The 17,306-nt window shown below is 50.4% G+C and overlaps 1 protein-coding gene across 3 annotated transcripts in view; it reads right to left on the bottom strand.

Moving 5' to 3' along the window:
- The window catches only part of GATA6 (GATA binding protein 6), a 33,749-nt gene extending 29,482 nt beyond the window's left edge, over window positions 1-4,267 (bottom strand). For 2 of the 3 annotated variants that reach the window (XM_049901946.1, XM_049901948.1), the window contains exons 1-2: window positions 4,037-4,125; window positions 1,503-2,659 (exon numbers count right to left, since the gene is read on the bottom strand). In XM_049901946.1, the coding sequence (XP_049757903.1) occupies window positions 1,503-2,622 (1,120 nt within the window). In that variant the 5' untranslated portion in view covers window positions 2,623-2,659; window positions 4,037-4,125. Of the gene's footprint in view, window positions 1-1,502; window positions 2,660-3,090 lie in introns of all 3 variants that reach the window. The other variant, XM_049901947.1, reaches the window with a different exon arrangement.
- Between the last annotated feature and the right edge of the window lie 13,039 nt (window positions 4,268-17,306).

Here is a 17,306-nt window from a genome sequence, read left to right as displayed (position 1 = left end):
CCGGTTCTTTGAAGATCCCTCATCTCCTTGCCTCTATGCTCCTAGAAGCCAGACGTGGGTCCCTATGCAGCAGGAAGGGCTGATAGCCCTCTGCTCTCTCAGGTCTCAACCCAATAGGGTAAATCTTAACAGGGTACCCCACTGCCACTCCAGACACAGATTGCTGGGGAAGGAAAAAGAGAGAGCAAAGTCTTAAAGTCCTTGGAGGAAGAAAGGAAGGGCTAGTTATGAAGAAGCCTGTTGGCCCCCTCCCAATGTTACTAGCCGATGGCTCTTCAGTTTCCTTACTTTCAGGTCACTAGGGTTTTCCAGTATGTCTTTTGAACCCAGGCTTAGCAATGCCCCACTTTACCCTAACTAATCAGGGTTCCAAAGGGAGCACTGAGAAAAGTTGGGCTAATACGCCTCCCTCTTCCTTGTCATCTCTCTGGCTACAGGGGCTCCTCACACCTCCCTCAAACAAAGAGAAAAAGTTTTGTTTTCCCTGAGAAGATCAAACAGGTGAAATACAAATCCAGAGACCCGTAAAAGCACCGAGGACTCACAGAATGCTGTGACTGTGAAAAGAAGCCAATCTGCCCTTTTTGTCAGGCTAGAAACAGCTCACACACTTTCCTGCTTGAGCAAAACAAAACACTTTACAAAATGATGTATTTCCAGGTATTTTGAAGGTTGTGTTTTCCCAGTGTACTCCAAATGCCTCCTCCCCCTGCCTTGTGAATGAGAGCACAAGTGGAATTGGAAGCTGAAAAATTTGTGAACAAAACTCCGTGGTTGAAAAAATGTCCCGAGCTCCAGGACCCCTGGGTTCCAGCCTGGCCTGCATAGGAGGGGCAGGTAGGCACAGGCAGCCCCAGGTTCCTGGTCCTGCCTGGCATCAGGCCCGGGCTCTATCCACCAGCTTTCCCCTGGGATGAAGTTCTATCTGTATGAGGCTGGCCCATCCAGGAGCCCTCTCATCTCTTCTGTTCCTAAGTCCTTTCTTCAAATATCCTTCTCAGGGAAAACACACAACTCCTCACCTTTTGAGAGCTAAATTGGGTGAGGCTGCATGTGCACGTGGGTGTATTTGGGGAGAGGGTGAATCAAGTGCCCAGCACTCCCCTAAGCTGCTCCCCCAAGGGGAGTCATCCACTGACACCCAAACTAGGGCTTCAGACAAGGGTTGAGAGGGCTCAGGCCCTGTCAGTTCCCTTTCTGCCTCATTTTTTCCCAACTGTCGGCCCATTTACCATTCCTCGAGTTCCCGGAGCTTCCTTCTCCAAGTCACTAAGGTAAGCTTGGAAAGGAACCGAGAGTTCGTTCGTAAAATAGACGCACCCCATCACCCTATCGCCCCATGAAAGCTACTAGTCCCCGGTCGCCTTGCCTCAGGCCTACAAAACCCTTCCCGCAACCAGAAAGGAAAGCCCTGAAAACCGTTCTGAAGTAAGTAGCTACCTCACCCACCCTGCAGCCCCAACGCCTTGGACCCCACCCTCACACTGCGACGCGACCCTTACCTGCGCTGGGGCCCCGCGGCATGGGCAGCGGGGCTCCGGCGCGGCTGTGCAGCACCGGGGTCTCGAAGGGTCCTGCAGGCCAGGCGGGCGTCAGCGGTGGACCCACGTAGGGTGAGTAGGGGCTCGGATGGTGGTGGTGGTGATGGTGGTACGTCCCGTTCAGCGGCCGCGCTGCCGACAGCGAGCTGTACTGGTGCTCGCGGCCGCCCATGGCCGCCAGGCTCCCGCCGCCGCCGCCGCTCACGCCACCCGCACCGCCCGCGCCGCCGGCGGCCGCGTAGCCCCCCGGCTCCCGCGCCGCGCCGTTGGCCATGGGCGGGCTGGGTGAGTAGGGGAAGCGCGCCGAGACGTGCGCGGCGGCCGAGCTGGCGCTGCCGGGCCCAGCTGCCCCGCCGCCCGCTGCGCCGCCACCGCTGCCGTATGGAGGGCTGTCGGCCGAGGCCTGGGGCCAGCCGGGGTGCGCGCTCGCGCCGCCCGCGTGGTTGGCAGGCCCGCTACCCGCCCCCTGCAGGTACGGCAGGCCGGGGAGCATGGACCCCACACGGGTGGTGGGCACGTAGACCGGGGAGCTTGCCGCGGCTGCCGCTGCGGCCGCCGCGGCTGCCGAGTGCACAAAGCCGCCGGGCGCGCCGTCGTAAGCGCCCGGGCCCTGGCTGGAGAGGGCGGCGAGGGTCTGGTACATCTCCTCGGGCTGCTCGGGTGCAAAGGGGCTCAGCTTGGCGCCGCGGCTGGACCACAGCAGCTTGCTGGCGGTCGCGGCCTGGTCCAGGTCAGTGAAGAGCAGCAGGTCTTCCCAGCTGGACAGGGCGCTCCCGGGGCCAGCGACCCCGGGCGCCGAAGGTCCGTGGGGAGCCCCGAAGGGATGTGAGGCGTAGGGGCTGAGCAGCAGCGATCGGGCCGGGGGGCCTGCCGCCGCCTCCGTGTCGAGCTGCGGCGTCCTGCAGTTGCCGGCGCCGCCGGGGCCGCGCTCCCCGCCCCGGGAGCAGCAGGAGGACGTAGAAGAGATGGGAGAAGGCGGCGTGGAGGGCTCCCGTGCTGGAAAGGCCCCGGAGTCACCGGCGTCTGCAGCCGCGGCCCCGAAGCGCTTCGGCAGGCTCCAGCCGCGGTCAGTCAAGGCCATCCACGGTCTGGCGCCGCTCCCAGCTGACTCCTAGCTCCTGAGGCGAGGTGGAGGGGGGAACAGAAATAAAGAGGGGTTACCAAAAGCACAGGCCCTAAAGCACCTCACCCCGACTTCATTTTCTAGGTAATGAGGCTTCACGACGATCCGGATTCGGCCCAGGACGCAGGGGTTGGGGGAGGGAGTAGAGAATGGAGCCTGCGCAGCCGCCACAGGATCCTGAAGGCTCGGCATAGCCAACCTCCCGCACCCGCACCGCTTCGGTTCCCTGGCTCTCCACTCCCGCCCGTCCGCAGCATCCTTACTCCGCGCGCCAGATTCTAGGGGTGACAGAGGCTCCCCGAGGTTTTCCTTCCACCCCAAGTAACTCCCTCTTGGCCGATGACACGCAAGAGAACACTTTAAATAGCAGTGTGTGTCCGCGCGGCCTCATCCCGCCTCACTACGGATTCCCTTTGCCTGGAATACCTCAGTGTGAGAGTTCCCGGCTTAAAAATCATGAGCGCAAGAAAGGCAACCTGCCCCCCAAAGCGAAACTGCCGCGTTCTCCCACGGTAGCCGTTCCAGCGCTTCCCTGACTGCGTTGACGAGACCGAACGGGACACCCAGAGAGAAATGCAGTGCAACCCTGGGAAGGTGGGGCGCCGGAGCGGAGACGGGCAGTCCCGGACCTTCCGGGCAGAGGCAGTGCCGGAGCCCGCGGTGGTAGAGTCTCACGCCCAAATCGCTTCCCCGGGGAGCGGCACACCGTGGACACAGCCGGCGTCTGTGGCCACCAGCGCGCGCGCTCACGCCCCGCCAGGCCCACCGCCCAGCCCACACGGTAGTCATCCCCGGCCGTGGAAAGAGCAGAACGTCTCAGAATCAGACGGGGTGGAGTGGAGTGGAGTGCAGAGGAGAGGGAACCGCCAGGCGGGCTGTGAGACCGCCCCGGAGCCGAGGCCACCCCAAAGGGGAAAGCAGGAAGAATGACAGGAGCCTCTAAAGGGGTGGGGAGTGGGAAGCGAAATGCAGTCGGGCTGGCCTCCTTGGGGCTGCTTTTCCAAATCTCTTCGACTCACTGAAGATAACCACACTAAAATTAATGCCCACACACAGACCCGGACTAGATAGCAAGAAATAAGTTTCTCTGCCCGCCCGGCTACCGGCTCCCGCCCCTTCGCGCCGAGATAACTCGGAGATAAGGCTGCGCGCAGATAAGCGCTTCGGGGAGAGGAAAAGACACCAGAAGTTGGTCCGCGGTGTCCCGGGAACCTGGGAGCCGCTACAGACCACCGGGAGGATAGGAAGGAGAAAGCCTCGGAGCCAACTGCGGCCCGGAGAGCGCTGGAGAGCCCGAAGCCTAGCGGCCCGCAAGGCGTGGGGTGGCGGGGAGCAAGGCGGGAAGAGTGAGGAAGGAAAGAAGAATCCGAACCTCTGGTGGGCGCTGCGCATGGACAACAGCCGCGGCAAAGGGTGATCCTGAGCGGGGAGAGAGGCCGAGGGCGCCGGCGGGCGAGCTCGAGTCCGGGGTCTGCGCAGCGCGGCTGGTGAATAAAAAGGAGAGAGGAGGCGCCTCTTACTGCTCTGCCGGAAAACTGCAGCCTGCGCTCCTGATTGGACTCATCGAGCCCTAAACAAACAGCGCTCGCCGAAGGGTGCCAGGCTGTGGGTCGGAACTGCGCTCTGCGAGCTGCTGGGAGCTGGAGGTGAAGACGAGGAGGAGGAGGGAGCGAGGGGAGGAGAAAAAAGAGGGTGGGGAGTGGACGGCGGGGGGAGGGGAGCGCGCGGCCCCGGGCAGACAATGAGCGCCGCGCAGCCTGCGGGCGTGGGCCGAGCCGGGAGCGCAGTCCCGGGAGTGGGGGCAAATCCACCCAGGGGGCGCAGGGCCGGAGGACGCCGGGGGAGGGGCCGAGGCGGCACAAGGCCTGACCCGGCTGGCGGGCGACCCACCCCCATCCTGCCGGCTGAGGCGCTCCCCCCCCACCAGCGCCCCTAGTTACGCACACACTCACGAGGTGGAGGGGGGGAAGCCGCGGCACGTGAGGAATTGGCTGTGCACAGCCCCGCGCCGCGGCCGCGAGGGGAGAGGCATGTCAGCCCCTGGGTCGTCGCGCCCCCAGAAAAAAAAAACTAGGGGGAAAAGTGCTTTACCCCGCTGGCCCTCCGCGCTCCTCCCCCCGGGTTAACTGAGCTCTTTGCTCTGAAGTTATTTGTGACCGACATTAAACTCTGCCCGATCCTTTCCTGGGACCCTGGGGCCGTGTTGGCTGTTGAGGGTCGCAGCTCCTATGATCCGGGAAAGATGAAATGGTGCCCCAATTCCTAGGTCTCCCCTGCACTTAAAAAATATACTAAATTTCTGAGTTTCGGGAAGTTCCTCTCCCTAGCTAACCTTTGGGAACTTTTACTTCGAGGTGGTCGTGTACTTAAAGGTTAGTCAGTGGTAATGTACTTAAAGCGCTTCCACGCCCGGCGTGCCTGGGGACCCCTTCCGCGTTGTTATGTACAGTTTGCTCTGAGATTTCCCTGGAGAACTTCAGGTAAGTCGCAGATAAGTCTTGGAAGGGAGTGGGGGGGGATCACCTTCTCTGGATCCAGAGCAAAATCACCGCTCCCCTCCCCTCCCTACAAACACACCCCTTCTTCGCTCCCTCCAAATGGTTATCACAACTGTGTACAAACTGATACGGTCCTTAGCGGGCAAAGAGACTGGAAATGAACGTCGCGGGGTTATCAGAGCCGATCTGTCAGCAACGACTCGCGCGACCGCAGGCTCGTCCGCAGGAGCCGTGATATATGTCTCGTTCCCTTTCGTTCACAGAAAGGATTTCTTCCGACAGACGTGTCCCCAAGAGGCTGCCGAGAGAGAATTTAATTAGGAGTTGTTTTGTGGGAATGAATTTTTACGTTTTTCTTTCCCTCAGGTAAATCGAAGTCTGATTTTCTAAAGGCCAGTCTTCCTGAAAGCGCTTGAGCTCTGTTTTTTCGGTTTTGTTTTGTTTTTGTGTTTTTCCAGTTGGGGCCGGGAAAGGAGCCGGGGTAGGTAGGTGCATTGTAAAGTATGGTTTCCAGAGTCTGTGAGATGTCCCAAGTGTACACTTCTCCCAGTTTAACTGTGCATTGCGGACCTGTGGGACCTGGGGGGGAGGGAGAAGGGGGAGGAAGGTAACAGAGCCTAGAAGCCTGGGGGAGGGGGCGCGGAATCGAGGAAGTTGGCGATAATTCATCTTTTTTCATTGTTCGTTGTAAATTGCTGCTAAACACTTCTGAATTTTAAATTGCTACTGAGAAGGTCCATAAACCGTTCTTGTCCAATTTAGTCACTTTTATTACATTCCTTCTTGCCTCCCCCAATCACCGCGGCGGCTCCCAGGTTCAGCGTGGCAGCATTTCGGAAAGGTTGAAGGTAGAAAACTCTGGAACGCAGACTGGCGACTGGAGCAGGATCCAAGGGCTTAAAATTTTAACCAAAGTTCGATCGAATGCAACTACCAGAACAGATAGCCCGGCGTCTGCTGTCCGCTCTACTCCGACCAGGGCTTCAAATGCCTTCCATTTGGTTCTTTCGTGAGTTCCGACCAAATTTCTTAGTGCAGTGGATTTTGCAGAAGTTCAGTTGTAAATCAAAATATTGTGAACGTTTGATTTCCTTTGAGTGCAAATGTTTTGAAATAATGCTTCTCAGGTTTGCTATTAAAAGTGATTTTTAAAAATTTCAGATCTCAGTGGGGTGATTTCCAGTGAAGAGTTAGCAAATAAATGATTTTATTAAGTTAGCGGGTAAGTCAGCCTCCAAGCCTATGCCCCGAAGATCCTGAGCCCCGACAGGAGCCTGAGCACTGTGGTGTACGTTTCTTTATATTTACAAGTACCGGAGGTGTCCGTGTGGTTTCCTTTGGCCAGAGCTAACGAGCTCCCAGGGTCTTGCTTCCCGCAGGTCGGCAGCAGCGTTGGGAGGGCGCGTTGGCCCTGGCGCGGCTGGGGCGGACATTGACCGATTTGACAATTTTCGGGCTCTCAGGGCTCGTGAAGGGACCCGGCATTTTCTCCGCCATACTCTCAATCTTCTTCTTCTTTTTTTTTTTTTTTTTAACATTGCCTAAAACAAAAAGAAAAAAAGATCGTTGTTTGCTCCTTTGCAGAGTCACGAATTTCATTCTCTTTAGTATGGTTTTCCAAGCAAACGAGGCAATGGAAAGTGAAATGTTTTTCTTCTCAATTAATTTAAAATAAAACTGTTTAAGCCAAAGAGCTGACTCAGAGAGTAAATCCTGCCGCTGCCCCTCCAATTTGCTGTTTTCTAAACGTGTCCACTTTGGCGCTGGGGAAAGCACTGGGAGAAGGGGCAAGTTTTCGAATATACCCCCGTCACCCGCCCCAGGCCCCGTGCGCTTCCTCGGCGCCCCCCAGCTAGCCCGAAAGGGGGGGCAGAAAATGGGGGTGCAGAGAGAAGGGAAGCGCCCCAAACTACGGAAACCCAAGAGTTGGGGAAAGCCCCCCAAAATGCCCAGGTGGACAGGCGGGTTCTTGGAAGCTCTCGTTTTCTTGGTGGGTCTTTTTCCGCTCCTCCCTCCTCCCCGCCAGTCTCCTCTATTGGAATTTGCTGATCTTGAACGAAGCCCTTTCTCCCGGGAACATTTAGACCCAAGGGAGGTCCCTAGTGAGCGAGCCGTCCCTCCCTGCGTCGTCCCCCTCACACTCGAGGAGGACTGGCTCCTGAGCGCGGCCTGTCCCCAGGGCTGATTTATTTGGGCCGTGCCAACGCACAGTTCGCGTTTCGAATTCAGCGGGAACCCGGCAGCCAATTGGGCAGGCAGCCGGGGCTCTGCTGCCAGACTAGAAGGGGTGGTCGGGACCCCGCCTTGTGCTGCTTCCGGAGGGGTAGCGCGACCCGGCGCAAGGTCCCGCGTCCCCATACGCCGTTATCCCTGCCAATTATACTGCCACTTCTCAAAGCTGGCTGCTCCAACGACGTTTCGGACAAAAAAATACCATTTTTTACTTAAAACATATTTTTACTTTAGGTTTTTTAAAACTTAGATTAACGGGGCCTTCTCGGTTATACCATATTTCCTCCTGTCCAGGGAATGCATTTGCCGCAGGACATGGGTCACCTCGGTGCCCCCGGCCACCGGCCGGGCCCACTAGCACCGTCGGGGCGGGGAGTCCGCCACTCAGCGGCCGTCAGCCCCACGCAGGCCCAGAGTTCGGCCGGTCATTTTCTTTCTTGTTTTTTTAATTCTCTAAAAAATCAAAAATACTGTTTAGAGACGTCAGGTGGTGGCGGCGGAAGCGCGAAAGCTGCGGGGCCGAGAGGTCGCCCCAAGCCCCTGTCCGGCTCCGCGCCCCTCTTCCCACCGCAGAGCCCACGACTGCGCCCCGGGCGAGTTGGCAGCGCGGCGGCGGCGGCAGGACCCGGCCCGGCCGCGGCCTCCTAGCCCCGCGCAGCCTCGGCCCGACCCCGCGCGCCGCCGGCGGCCGCCAGCGCGGCGCGGAGGTGGGCTTGCTACGGCGGCGCACGAAAGGTCACCGCGGTGGCATTCCTCTCCGCGCGCTGTTTACGTGACTTAATGTACTTCATACGCCGCCGGTAAGTTAGGGCCGCGATAAGGGGGTGGCCGGGGGAGGGTCGCTGTAAAAGCCCCACGCTGGGCGCCTTCTAGCCCTCCCCTCATCCATTAACCTTTTTACTTTCTTCTTCTCTCTCTTTTTTAAAGCTTGTTATCTAGGCCACCCAATGACCGACGAAAGATTTTCCCTCCCTGCTTCTCCCATGGCCGCTTTAAACCAAATAAATTTAGCTATTAAGGGCCAAGATGTCTGACAAAAGATCGAAAGGTGTCTTTCCTTGATCGTTTAAAGAAGCGAAGGAGAAACTTGCGGCTTTCCAGTCCCGATAAAGAAATTCCACACAGGCGCCTGCCTCCCTCCCCGCAGCCTGGCTGCGCCCTGACACCCTGAGATCCCAACTTCAGCAGCCCCAGATCTGGAATGGGCCTGGCGGGACCTGTGGCCATTGCTCGCCCGGGGGATGTGGAGGCACCCAGGCTGCTGGGCCTGAGAGTGCCAGGCCCTGGGAGGAGCTGGGGTTCCCAAATGACCCCTTCGTGCCCCACAAAAACTAAACAGCTCGGCGGAGCCCAGATTACCGTCTCATTTTGATTGTTTTCTGATACTAAATAATAGAATCAAAACCCCTTCACCTTCCCACCCCTGATTTCTGCGATTCTGCTAAGGTGCAGTGTGTGCACCACAGCTCTGGTCATCTTGAGCAGATCCCATTTTGAACCCTAGTCAGAACATGGTGGATGGAACTGGGCAGCAGGATGAGGCTGAGGCCCATGGTGAGGGTGTGGACCACAGACGGATGGGAGGCAGAGGTCCAATGGTTCAGTCACCCTCAAGACTGTTTGGTTACCAAGTATGGTATTTATTATCATTATTAATTACTACTGGCATCGCTATATAAAGCCTAGGGCTGCCAACTGGGCCTCAGCCCTGCCCTGGGGGTGATTCCCTTCCCTTTCACCAAAGGTGCAGAAGGGAATATCCAGTTCCTTGATCCAGGACTCTAAAGTGGGCTCGGGGAGTCAGATGCTGCGGTTTTTGTCCTCCCTCCCTGTCAGTCTTCCTGACCCCCTTAAGTAGGGGTGAATAGGTGAGAGTGTGAGAGAAAGACAGGGACACTGTTCCAGACCAGGCACCTCCAGGATGGAACATTTCCACATCCTCCAGACTGGGATTAGCCTGGAATAGGGTGGGGTAAGAAGCTGGGGAGGCAGAGCTTTCCTGCCATGGGTTTTCTTCCCATGTCTTCTGTCTTGCCACTCGCCCAGTCTCTGGGAATGGGAAAAATCAGAGCATCCAAGGGGAAGGAATCATTTATGTTTCCAAGACAATGAAAGAGAGACAGAATGTCCACCTCATTAGACAGGTAGGACCTTGGCTCTCCCTGGATTCTGCTGGTATCCCAGGGTGTGCAGGTAATGCCAGTTCTAGGGCTCAGATCCAGATACCCACCACCCCAGAGCTGTCTAAACTCAAGAGACCTTCCTGTTCTTGTTGTTTGTTTTTTCCTGATGGGGGGCGTTGCTAAGGAGGAGAAGAAAGAAGGAGGTGATAGGCTTTTGGAGAGCCACTACCTTACTAATGCCCCTTCCTCAAATCAACGAAGGAAAAAAAGTCTCCATGAAATTAAGAATTACTGCATCCGCCACCCAGAAATATGACCTCTCTGTTCAGCTATGTTGCAAATATGCAGAGAATTAAGACCAAAGGGAGACATCGTATAGCCCTCCACTTGCTAACATGCACTGAGTTTGTGATGCATGAAGAAGAAATAGAAGGGTTAGCTCCTAGTGTTGAGGTGTTAACAGTCTAGAAGGTTGGCACCTCTGTCATGCCAGCTAAGCTGTCCCACAGATAGCCTCCTAGATGGACAAAATGGCTGAGCCCTTGTTCTTTCTCTAGAAAAGTATCCAAGTTCCTGTTGTCCTATAGGCTTCAAGTTTGAAAAGAAGGCTGTCGGTCTAGCTTGCAGACTGAGGGAATCTCTAGAAGTGGAGACTCCAGACTAGCCTGTCTGGGTTTGAATCCTGACCCCTCCCCCCACTCCCTCCTGCTTACTAGCTCTGTAACCTGGGCAAGGTACCTAACCTCTCTGAGCCTCACTTTTCCCATCTATAAGATGGAGACAATAATGGTACCTTCCTTACAGGACTGCTGTGAGGATTAAAAAATTTTGTATATATGAAGTGCCACTAGTATATGACACATAGTAAGCACTATAAAACTGGTAATACTAATATCTATATTGTAATAGACTCACATATACTAATCCAAATTTCAATTTCAATAGTTGTGTGGCCCAACTATCCCCTGGAGCTCAATTAGTTCCCAGGAAAGAACTTCTGTGAGCACCCATTCAACTTTGGGACCTACTGTTCACCAGAGGTTTCAGGCCTTTTCTACTTAGCAGTGAGGACCTTATTTATTACATTGTAACAGGGAAGACGGGGGTGTGGGGAGCTTGAGACAAACAGTCCCTTTACTTACTCCTGGTTCCTTTGAAGAGGAAACATTCCTTGTTGTTCCCCTTACAAATGCCAGCAGCAGCCTCCAGTGTCCTCTACAAGCAAAGATAGTCATCTTGAGGCTTCTCTTCTGCTCCAAGAATCCCAGTCCTCTGGAGCAGCCCACCCTGGGGACTTCTTCTGGCAGTAGATAGGAGTGAATTAACATCAGGAGGGCAGCCTTGAGGAGTGGTATTATTAGATATTAAAATAATAATAATAAAATGATCTGGCTGTCTAACTTTATACTTCTCTCCTGCTTTTTAGTATTCAATCTGGTTTTGCTATATATGCAGGAGATTTATTTTACTGTAATAATCTTTTTTTTTTTAAGGCAGTAATAAAAGAACGATCTCAGAAACTACAGAGCACATTATTGATAAGGAAAAATCTAAACCATTCCAGTTTATTCTCAACGAATTTTGTTTTTTTCTTATACACCCGGTCTTCTAAAGCAAGATCTAAGCCTCAATAACAAAAACTTAAAAAAAGAAATCCATGGGACATAACGAAGAATACTGGTCTGTAGATAAAATGGCAGGGCAAGAGATTTGTTTTTCAGAGGCAAAGTCTGAAGGAAACATAAAAGTATTCCCATGCCTGTGGGTTTTAGGCAGGGTTTGTGCCCGGAGCCTGTTTTTCTCTTGTCTTTGACAGTCCTGATCTTCTCTGGGTTTGATTTACTGAGTGCTGTCATTTCTCTGCTCTTTACTTTCACAATCACACATTCAAACCTGATAAAGTTCAAGACCCTGAATACTTGCAGCTCTCCCAGATTTACAGTCGGCCGGCCCCGCCCCCACCGCCCGCGGTCGGGGCTGATTGAATCCTCATGGACGGAAGCCGGCAGGGATCCGCAGAAAGCCCGCGGTGTCCACGAGGGTCGGGTCCGCCGGACGTGTTCCCACCCACGGCAGCTCTGTGATTCAAAACAAACCTTCGGAGCGTCCTTCTCCTAGAAAGTGACTGTCAACATCTTCTCATTTTTTTTTTTTTTTTTTTTGTTCCAACCTTCAGTCTGGTAATCTGCCTGTGGGCAAATGCAGGAATTGTAATTTGCAAAATTTAGAATTGGTGAGAATTAGGTGCAAAATCATGGTCAGCTCGCCTGAGATCTGGGTCTTCCTGGACCTACTGAACAGCTTTGTTACCGAGGGCAAGCCACTTAACCTCTCAGTGCCTCAGTTGCTCCATCCATAAAATGGTAGAAATATTACTACTTTCTGCAAACATTAATCACAAACTAATGGCTTAAGCCCTCCTCCCTGCACGTAGCTCTGTCAGGGGCCCCAGGAAGACCCTAATACATGCCTCATCTGGATCTTTAGATTCTGTCAGGTTAGATACAAACCTACAAGGAAATCTAAATGCTATCCCAGTAGGCTAAACAAGAAGAATGATTCCTCTCCAATGACTTAACAGTTAATTTAGGCTCCAGTTTTCAAACCACTGAAATGTCTTTTGATGGAAGATGCTATCTAAATAATTCGTTCTTTCTCTGTAAATAGATAATGAATCAACTAAAGCACAGAACACTGACTAAAAGCAATAGCTGAAGATGAATACCCTGATTTTCAGCGTGGTGACTGTAGAAAATCAAGACCAAACCAGTTGCCCTCCAGTTGATTTATGGCCTCCTGTGTGTCCCAGTAGTACTGAGTTTTCAATGGTTGATTTTTTGGAAGTAGATTGCCAGGATTTTCTTTTGAGGCACCTCTGGGTGGACTCAAACCTCCATTCTTTTGGTTAGCAGATGAATGTATAAGACGTTCGCAGTACCCAGGGACTCCTGGTTACTATTATGGGGACTTCATATTTACTAGATAAGTAATTATTGTACATGATTTAATGTTTTGCTTTATCTTGAACTATCAGAATTTCTGAGTAAGGTAAACAGGTAACTGTGGTTTAAGGAAGTCTTAAAAAAAAAAAATCACTATTCCATGTCCAGGAACTGAAAAAAGTATGGCTGTTTTTTCCTCTTTAAAATTCATATTCTAAAAAAGTATATTCACCTATTAGGGAAAGAAGCAGAATCGTCTACTTCTTCAGGAGGCAACTTTTTTTTACCCATCCAATCAGGAGACACCCATTAGAGTAGCTTAATATGATGCATTTTCCTAACCATAGTAATTTTTATCTCTACAAAGGTGAATACAAATAAAAACTTGACTTAATGGATATCAAGTAACTTTTTCTGGCTACTCCTGAGCCAGATTACTGCTGTTTATAATACCACAAATTAAAGGCATGCAATTATCCAACAATAACAGTGTATTACACCATTTTAAAAGGTGCTCACAGATAACCACATAGCTGGTGCCCAGCCGACTCTAGCCAAAAACCACAGTGTGGATTCACAAATAAAGCTGTCAACCTCTGCATTTCAAAGGCATCTTTCTGTAAAGATCTCAGCATGGTTTGGGCAAAGTGAAAAAGCCTCTGTGAATAGGAAAAAGCCTACTTATTGTTGGAGGTGGTGGACCAGCAGCACAATCTGGCTACACGTGTGGTCTCAAACTAGATTAAGCACCCATGTGGAGGTTAAGACATGGAGGCCTGGGTTCAAATCCCAGCTCTGTAACATTGTGTGTCCTTATGCAAGTTCTGCTTATTTTCCTCAACTATAAAAAGGGAGTGGTAATAACAGTCTTTGACGTACATAGGGTCACTATGAGTTGGAACCAACTGGATGGCACCTAACAACAAAAAAATAGTAACAGTAGCCACCTGACAGGATTATTCTGAACGCTAAATGAATTAGTATTCAAAGTTGAAAACCAGAGAGATCACTGTTCCCACTGAGGTTATGGATGTTCCCTGAGAAAATTCTTATGGACTGTCCTGTTGCATGATATGATACAAAGCTGTTCTCTAGTATCAGTGGTTTTCAGGTAACATTAGAAACCATGCGAAGCTCAAAAGTTCCCTTTGTATTCTAGAAGGGGCTAAAAGCAAAGACCCTGAAATGGCAGGGCCACATTTTATTTTTATTATTAATGGATATTTAATACCCATATCATTGGAGCCCTGGTGGCACAGTGGTTAGGAGCTCAGCTACTAACCAAAAGGTCAGCAGTCTGGATCCACCAGCTGCTCCTTGGAGACCCTGTGGGGCAGTTCTACTCCGTCCTGTAGAGTCACTATGAGTCAGAATCAACTCAATGGCAACAGGTTTGGTTTTTTGAATACTCATATCACATACATAAACTGGTATTTGTCTTAACAATTTAGATTGCTTTTTTTTCCCTCAATATGTTTTATACATTACTAAGGTCTTTGGACCCCCACCCGTCTGTCAGCTTGTCATACTGTGGGGGCTTGTGTGTTGCTGTGATACTGGAAGCTATGCCACCAGTATTCAAATACCAGCAGGGTCACCCATAGCAGACAGGTTTCAGCTGAGCATCTAGACTAAGACAGACTAGGAAGACGCACGTGGTGGTCTACTTCTGAATAGAATTAGCCAGTGAAAACCATATAAGTAGCAGTGGAACATTGATACAGTGCCGGAAGATGAGCCCCTCAGGTTGGAAGGCACTCAAAATACAACTGGGGAAGAGCTGCCCCTCAAAGTAGAGTTGACCTTAATGACGTGTATGGTGTCAAGCTTTCAGGACATTCATTTGCTCATGTGGTGTGACTCAAAATGAGAAGAAACAGCTGCAAATATCCATTAATAATCAGAAGATAGAATGTACAAAGTATGAATTTAGGAAAATTGGAAATCTTCAAAAATGAAACAGAATGCATAACCATCGATAGCCTAGGCATTAGTGAGCTGAAATGGACTGGCATAGGTCACTTTGAATTGGACAATCATAATGGTCTACTATGCCGGGAGTGACAACTTGAAGAGGAATGGCTTTGCATTTATCGCCAAAAAGAAAATTTCAATATCTATCTGGAAGTACAACCCTGTCAGTGATAGGATAATATCCACAAGCCTACAAGGAAAACCAGTTACTATGACTATTATTCAAATTTACGCACCAACCACTAAGGCCAAAGGTAAAGAAATTGAAGATTTTTACCAACTTCTGCAGCCTGAAATTGATCGAACATGCAATCAGAATGCACTGATAATTACTGGTGATTGGATTGCGGAAGTTGGAAAACGAAGAAGGATTGGTAGTTTGAAAATATGGCCTTGGTGATACAAACAGTGCTGGAGATCGCATGATTGAATTTTGCAAGACCAACAACTTCTTCATTGCAAATACCTTTTTTCACCGAAATAAATGAATTCCGCCAGATGGAATACACAGGAATCAAATCAACTACATCTGTGGAAAGAGATGATGGAAAAACTCAATATCATCAGTCAGAACCAGGTCAGGGGCCAACTGTGGATCAGACCATCAATTACTCATATGCAAGTTCAAGTTGAAACTGAAGAAAATCAGAATAAGCCCACCAGAGCCAAAGTATGCCCTGAATTTAGAGACCATCTCAAGAATAGATTTGACATGTTGAACACTAATGACTGAAGATCAGACGAGTTGTGGAATGACATCAAGGACATCATGTATGAAGAAAGCAAGAGGTCATTAAAAAGACAGGAGACAAAGAAAAGACCAAAATGGATTTCAGAAGAGACTCTGAAACTTGCTCTTGAACATCGAGTAGCTAAGGCAAAAGGAAAAAATGATGAAGTAAAAGAGCTGAACAGAAGATTTCAAAGGGCAGCTTAAGAAGACAAAGTAAAGTATGATGACATGTGCAAAGAGCTGAAGACAGAAAACCAAAAGGGAAGAACATGCTCAGCATTTCTCAGGCTGAAGGCACTAAAGAAAAAATTCACACCTCGAGTTACAGTACTGAAGGATTTTATGGGGCAAATATTAAATGATGCAGGAAGCATCAAAAGAAGATGGAAGGAGTACACAGAGTCGCTATACCAAAAAGAATTGGTCGATGTTTAACCATTTCAGGAGGTAACATATGATCAGGAACCAATGGTACTGAAGGAAGAAGTCCAAGCTGCACTGAAGGCACTGGTGAAAAACAAGGCTGCAAGAATTGACGAAATACCAATTGAGTTATTTCAGCAAATGAATGCAGCACTGGAAGTGCTCATATGTCTATGCCAAGAAATTTGAAGGACAGCTACCTGACCAACCGACTGAAAGAGATCCATATTTTTGCTTGTTCCCAAGAAAGGTGATCCAATCGAATGTAGAAATTATTGAGCACTAATCACATGCAAGAAAAATTTTGCTGAAGATTATTCAAAAGCGGCTGCAGCAGTATATCGACAGGGAACCGTCAGAAATTTAAGCTGGATTTAGAAGAGGACATGGAACCAGGAATATCATTGCTGATGTTGGATTGGTTCCTGGCTGAAAGCAGAGAATACCAGGAATATGTTTATCTGTGTTTTATTGACTACACTAAGGCATTTGACTGTGTGGATCATAACAAATTATGGATAACATTATGGAGAATCGGAATTCTGGAACACTTAAATGTGCTCATGAGGAATCCGTACATGATCAAGAGGCAGTGATTCAAACAGAACAAGGGGATACTGCATGATTAAAAGTCAGGAAAGGTGTGCATCAGGGTTGTATCCTTTCACCATACTTATTCAATATGTATGCTGAGCAAATAATCCAAGAAGCTGGACTATATGAAGAAGAATGGGGCATCAGGATTGGAGGAAGACTCATTAACAACCTGCGTTATGCATGTGACACAACCTTGCTTGCTGAAAGTGAAGAGGACTTGAAGAACTTACTAATGAAGATCAAGATCAAAGACCACAGCCTTCAGTATGGATTGCACCTCAACATAAAGAAAACAAAGATCCTCACAACTGGACGTATAAGCAACATCTGATAAACAGAGAGAAGATTGAGGTTGTCAAGGACTTCATTTTACATGGATCCACAATAAACGCCCATGGAAGCAGAAGTGAAGAAGTCACAGGACGCATTGCATTGGGCAAACCTGCTGCAAAAGACCTTTTCAAAATGTTGAAAAGCAAAGATGTCACCTTGAGGACTAAGGTGCACCTGACCCAAGCCACAGTGTTTTCAGGCGCCTCATATGCATGTGAAAGCTGGACAACGAATAAGGAAAATGGAAGAAGAATTGACACCTCTGAATTGTGGTGTTGGCGAAGAATATTGAATGTACCACGGACTGCCAAAAGAACAAACAAATCTGTCTTGGAAGAAGTACAACCACAATGCTCCTTAGAAGCAAGGATGGCGAGACTATGTCTCACATACTTTGGGCATGTTATCAGGAGTGATCAGTCCCTAGAGAAGGACATCATGCTTGGTAGAGTAGAGGATCAGCAGAAAAGAGGAAGTCCCTCAACGAGGTGGACTGACACAGTGGCTGCAACAATGGGCTCAAGTATAGCAACAATTGTGAGGATGGTGCAGGACCTGTCAGTGTTTAGTTTTGTTGTGCATAGGGTTGCTATGAGTCAGAGCGGACTCAACAGCACCTAACAACATAACAACAAAGTCCTTGGCATGTGACTTGATAAGGTGTCTTCTATTACTAATACACTGAATCATCATCACCATTATTGTGGCTAACTTTAAAGATTTTATTTCCTTCAACATCTACTCTGTGCTAACCACTGTGGATTCATTAGTAATAAAGTGTGGTTGC

This window comes from Elephas maximus, chromosome 11 (genome assembly GCF_024166365.1).
Source record: "Elephas maximus indicus isolate mEleMax1 chromosome 11, mEleMax1 primary haplotype, whole genome shotgun sequence".
Classification (NCBI taxonomy): Eukaryota; Metazoa; Chordata; class Mammalia; order Proboscidea; family Elephantidae; genus Elephas; species Elephas maximus.
This window is presented reverse-complemented; position numbering and strand designations above follow the sequence as displayed.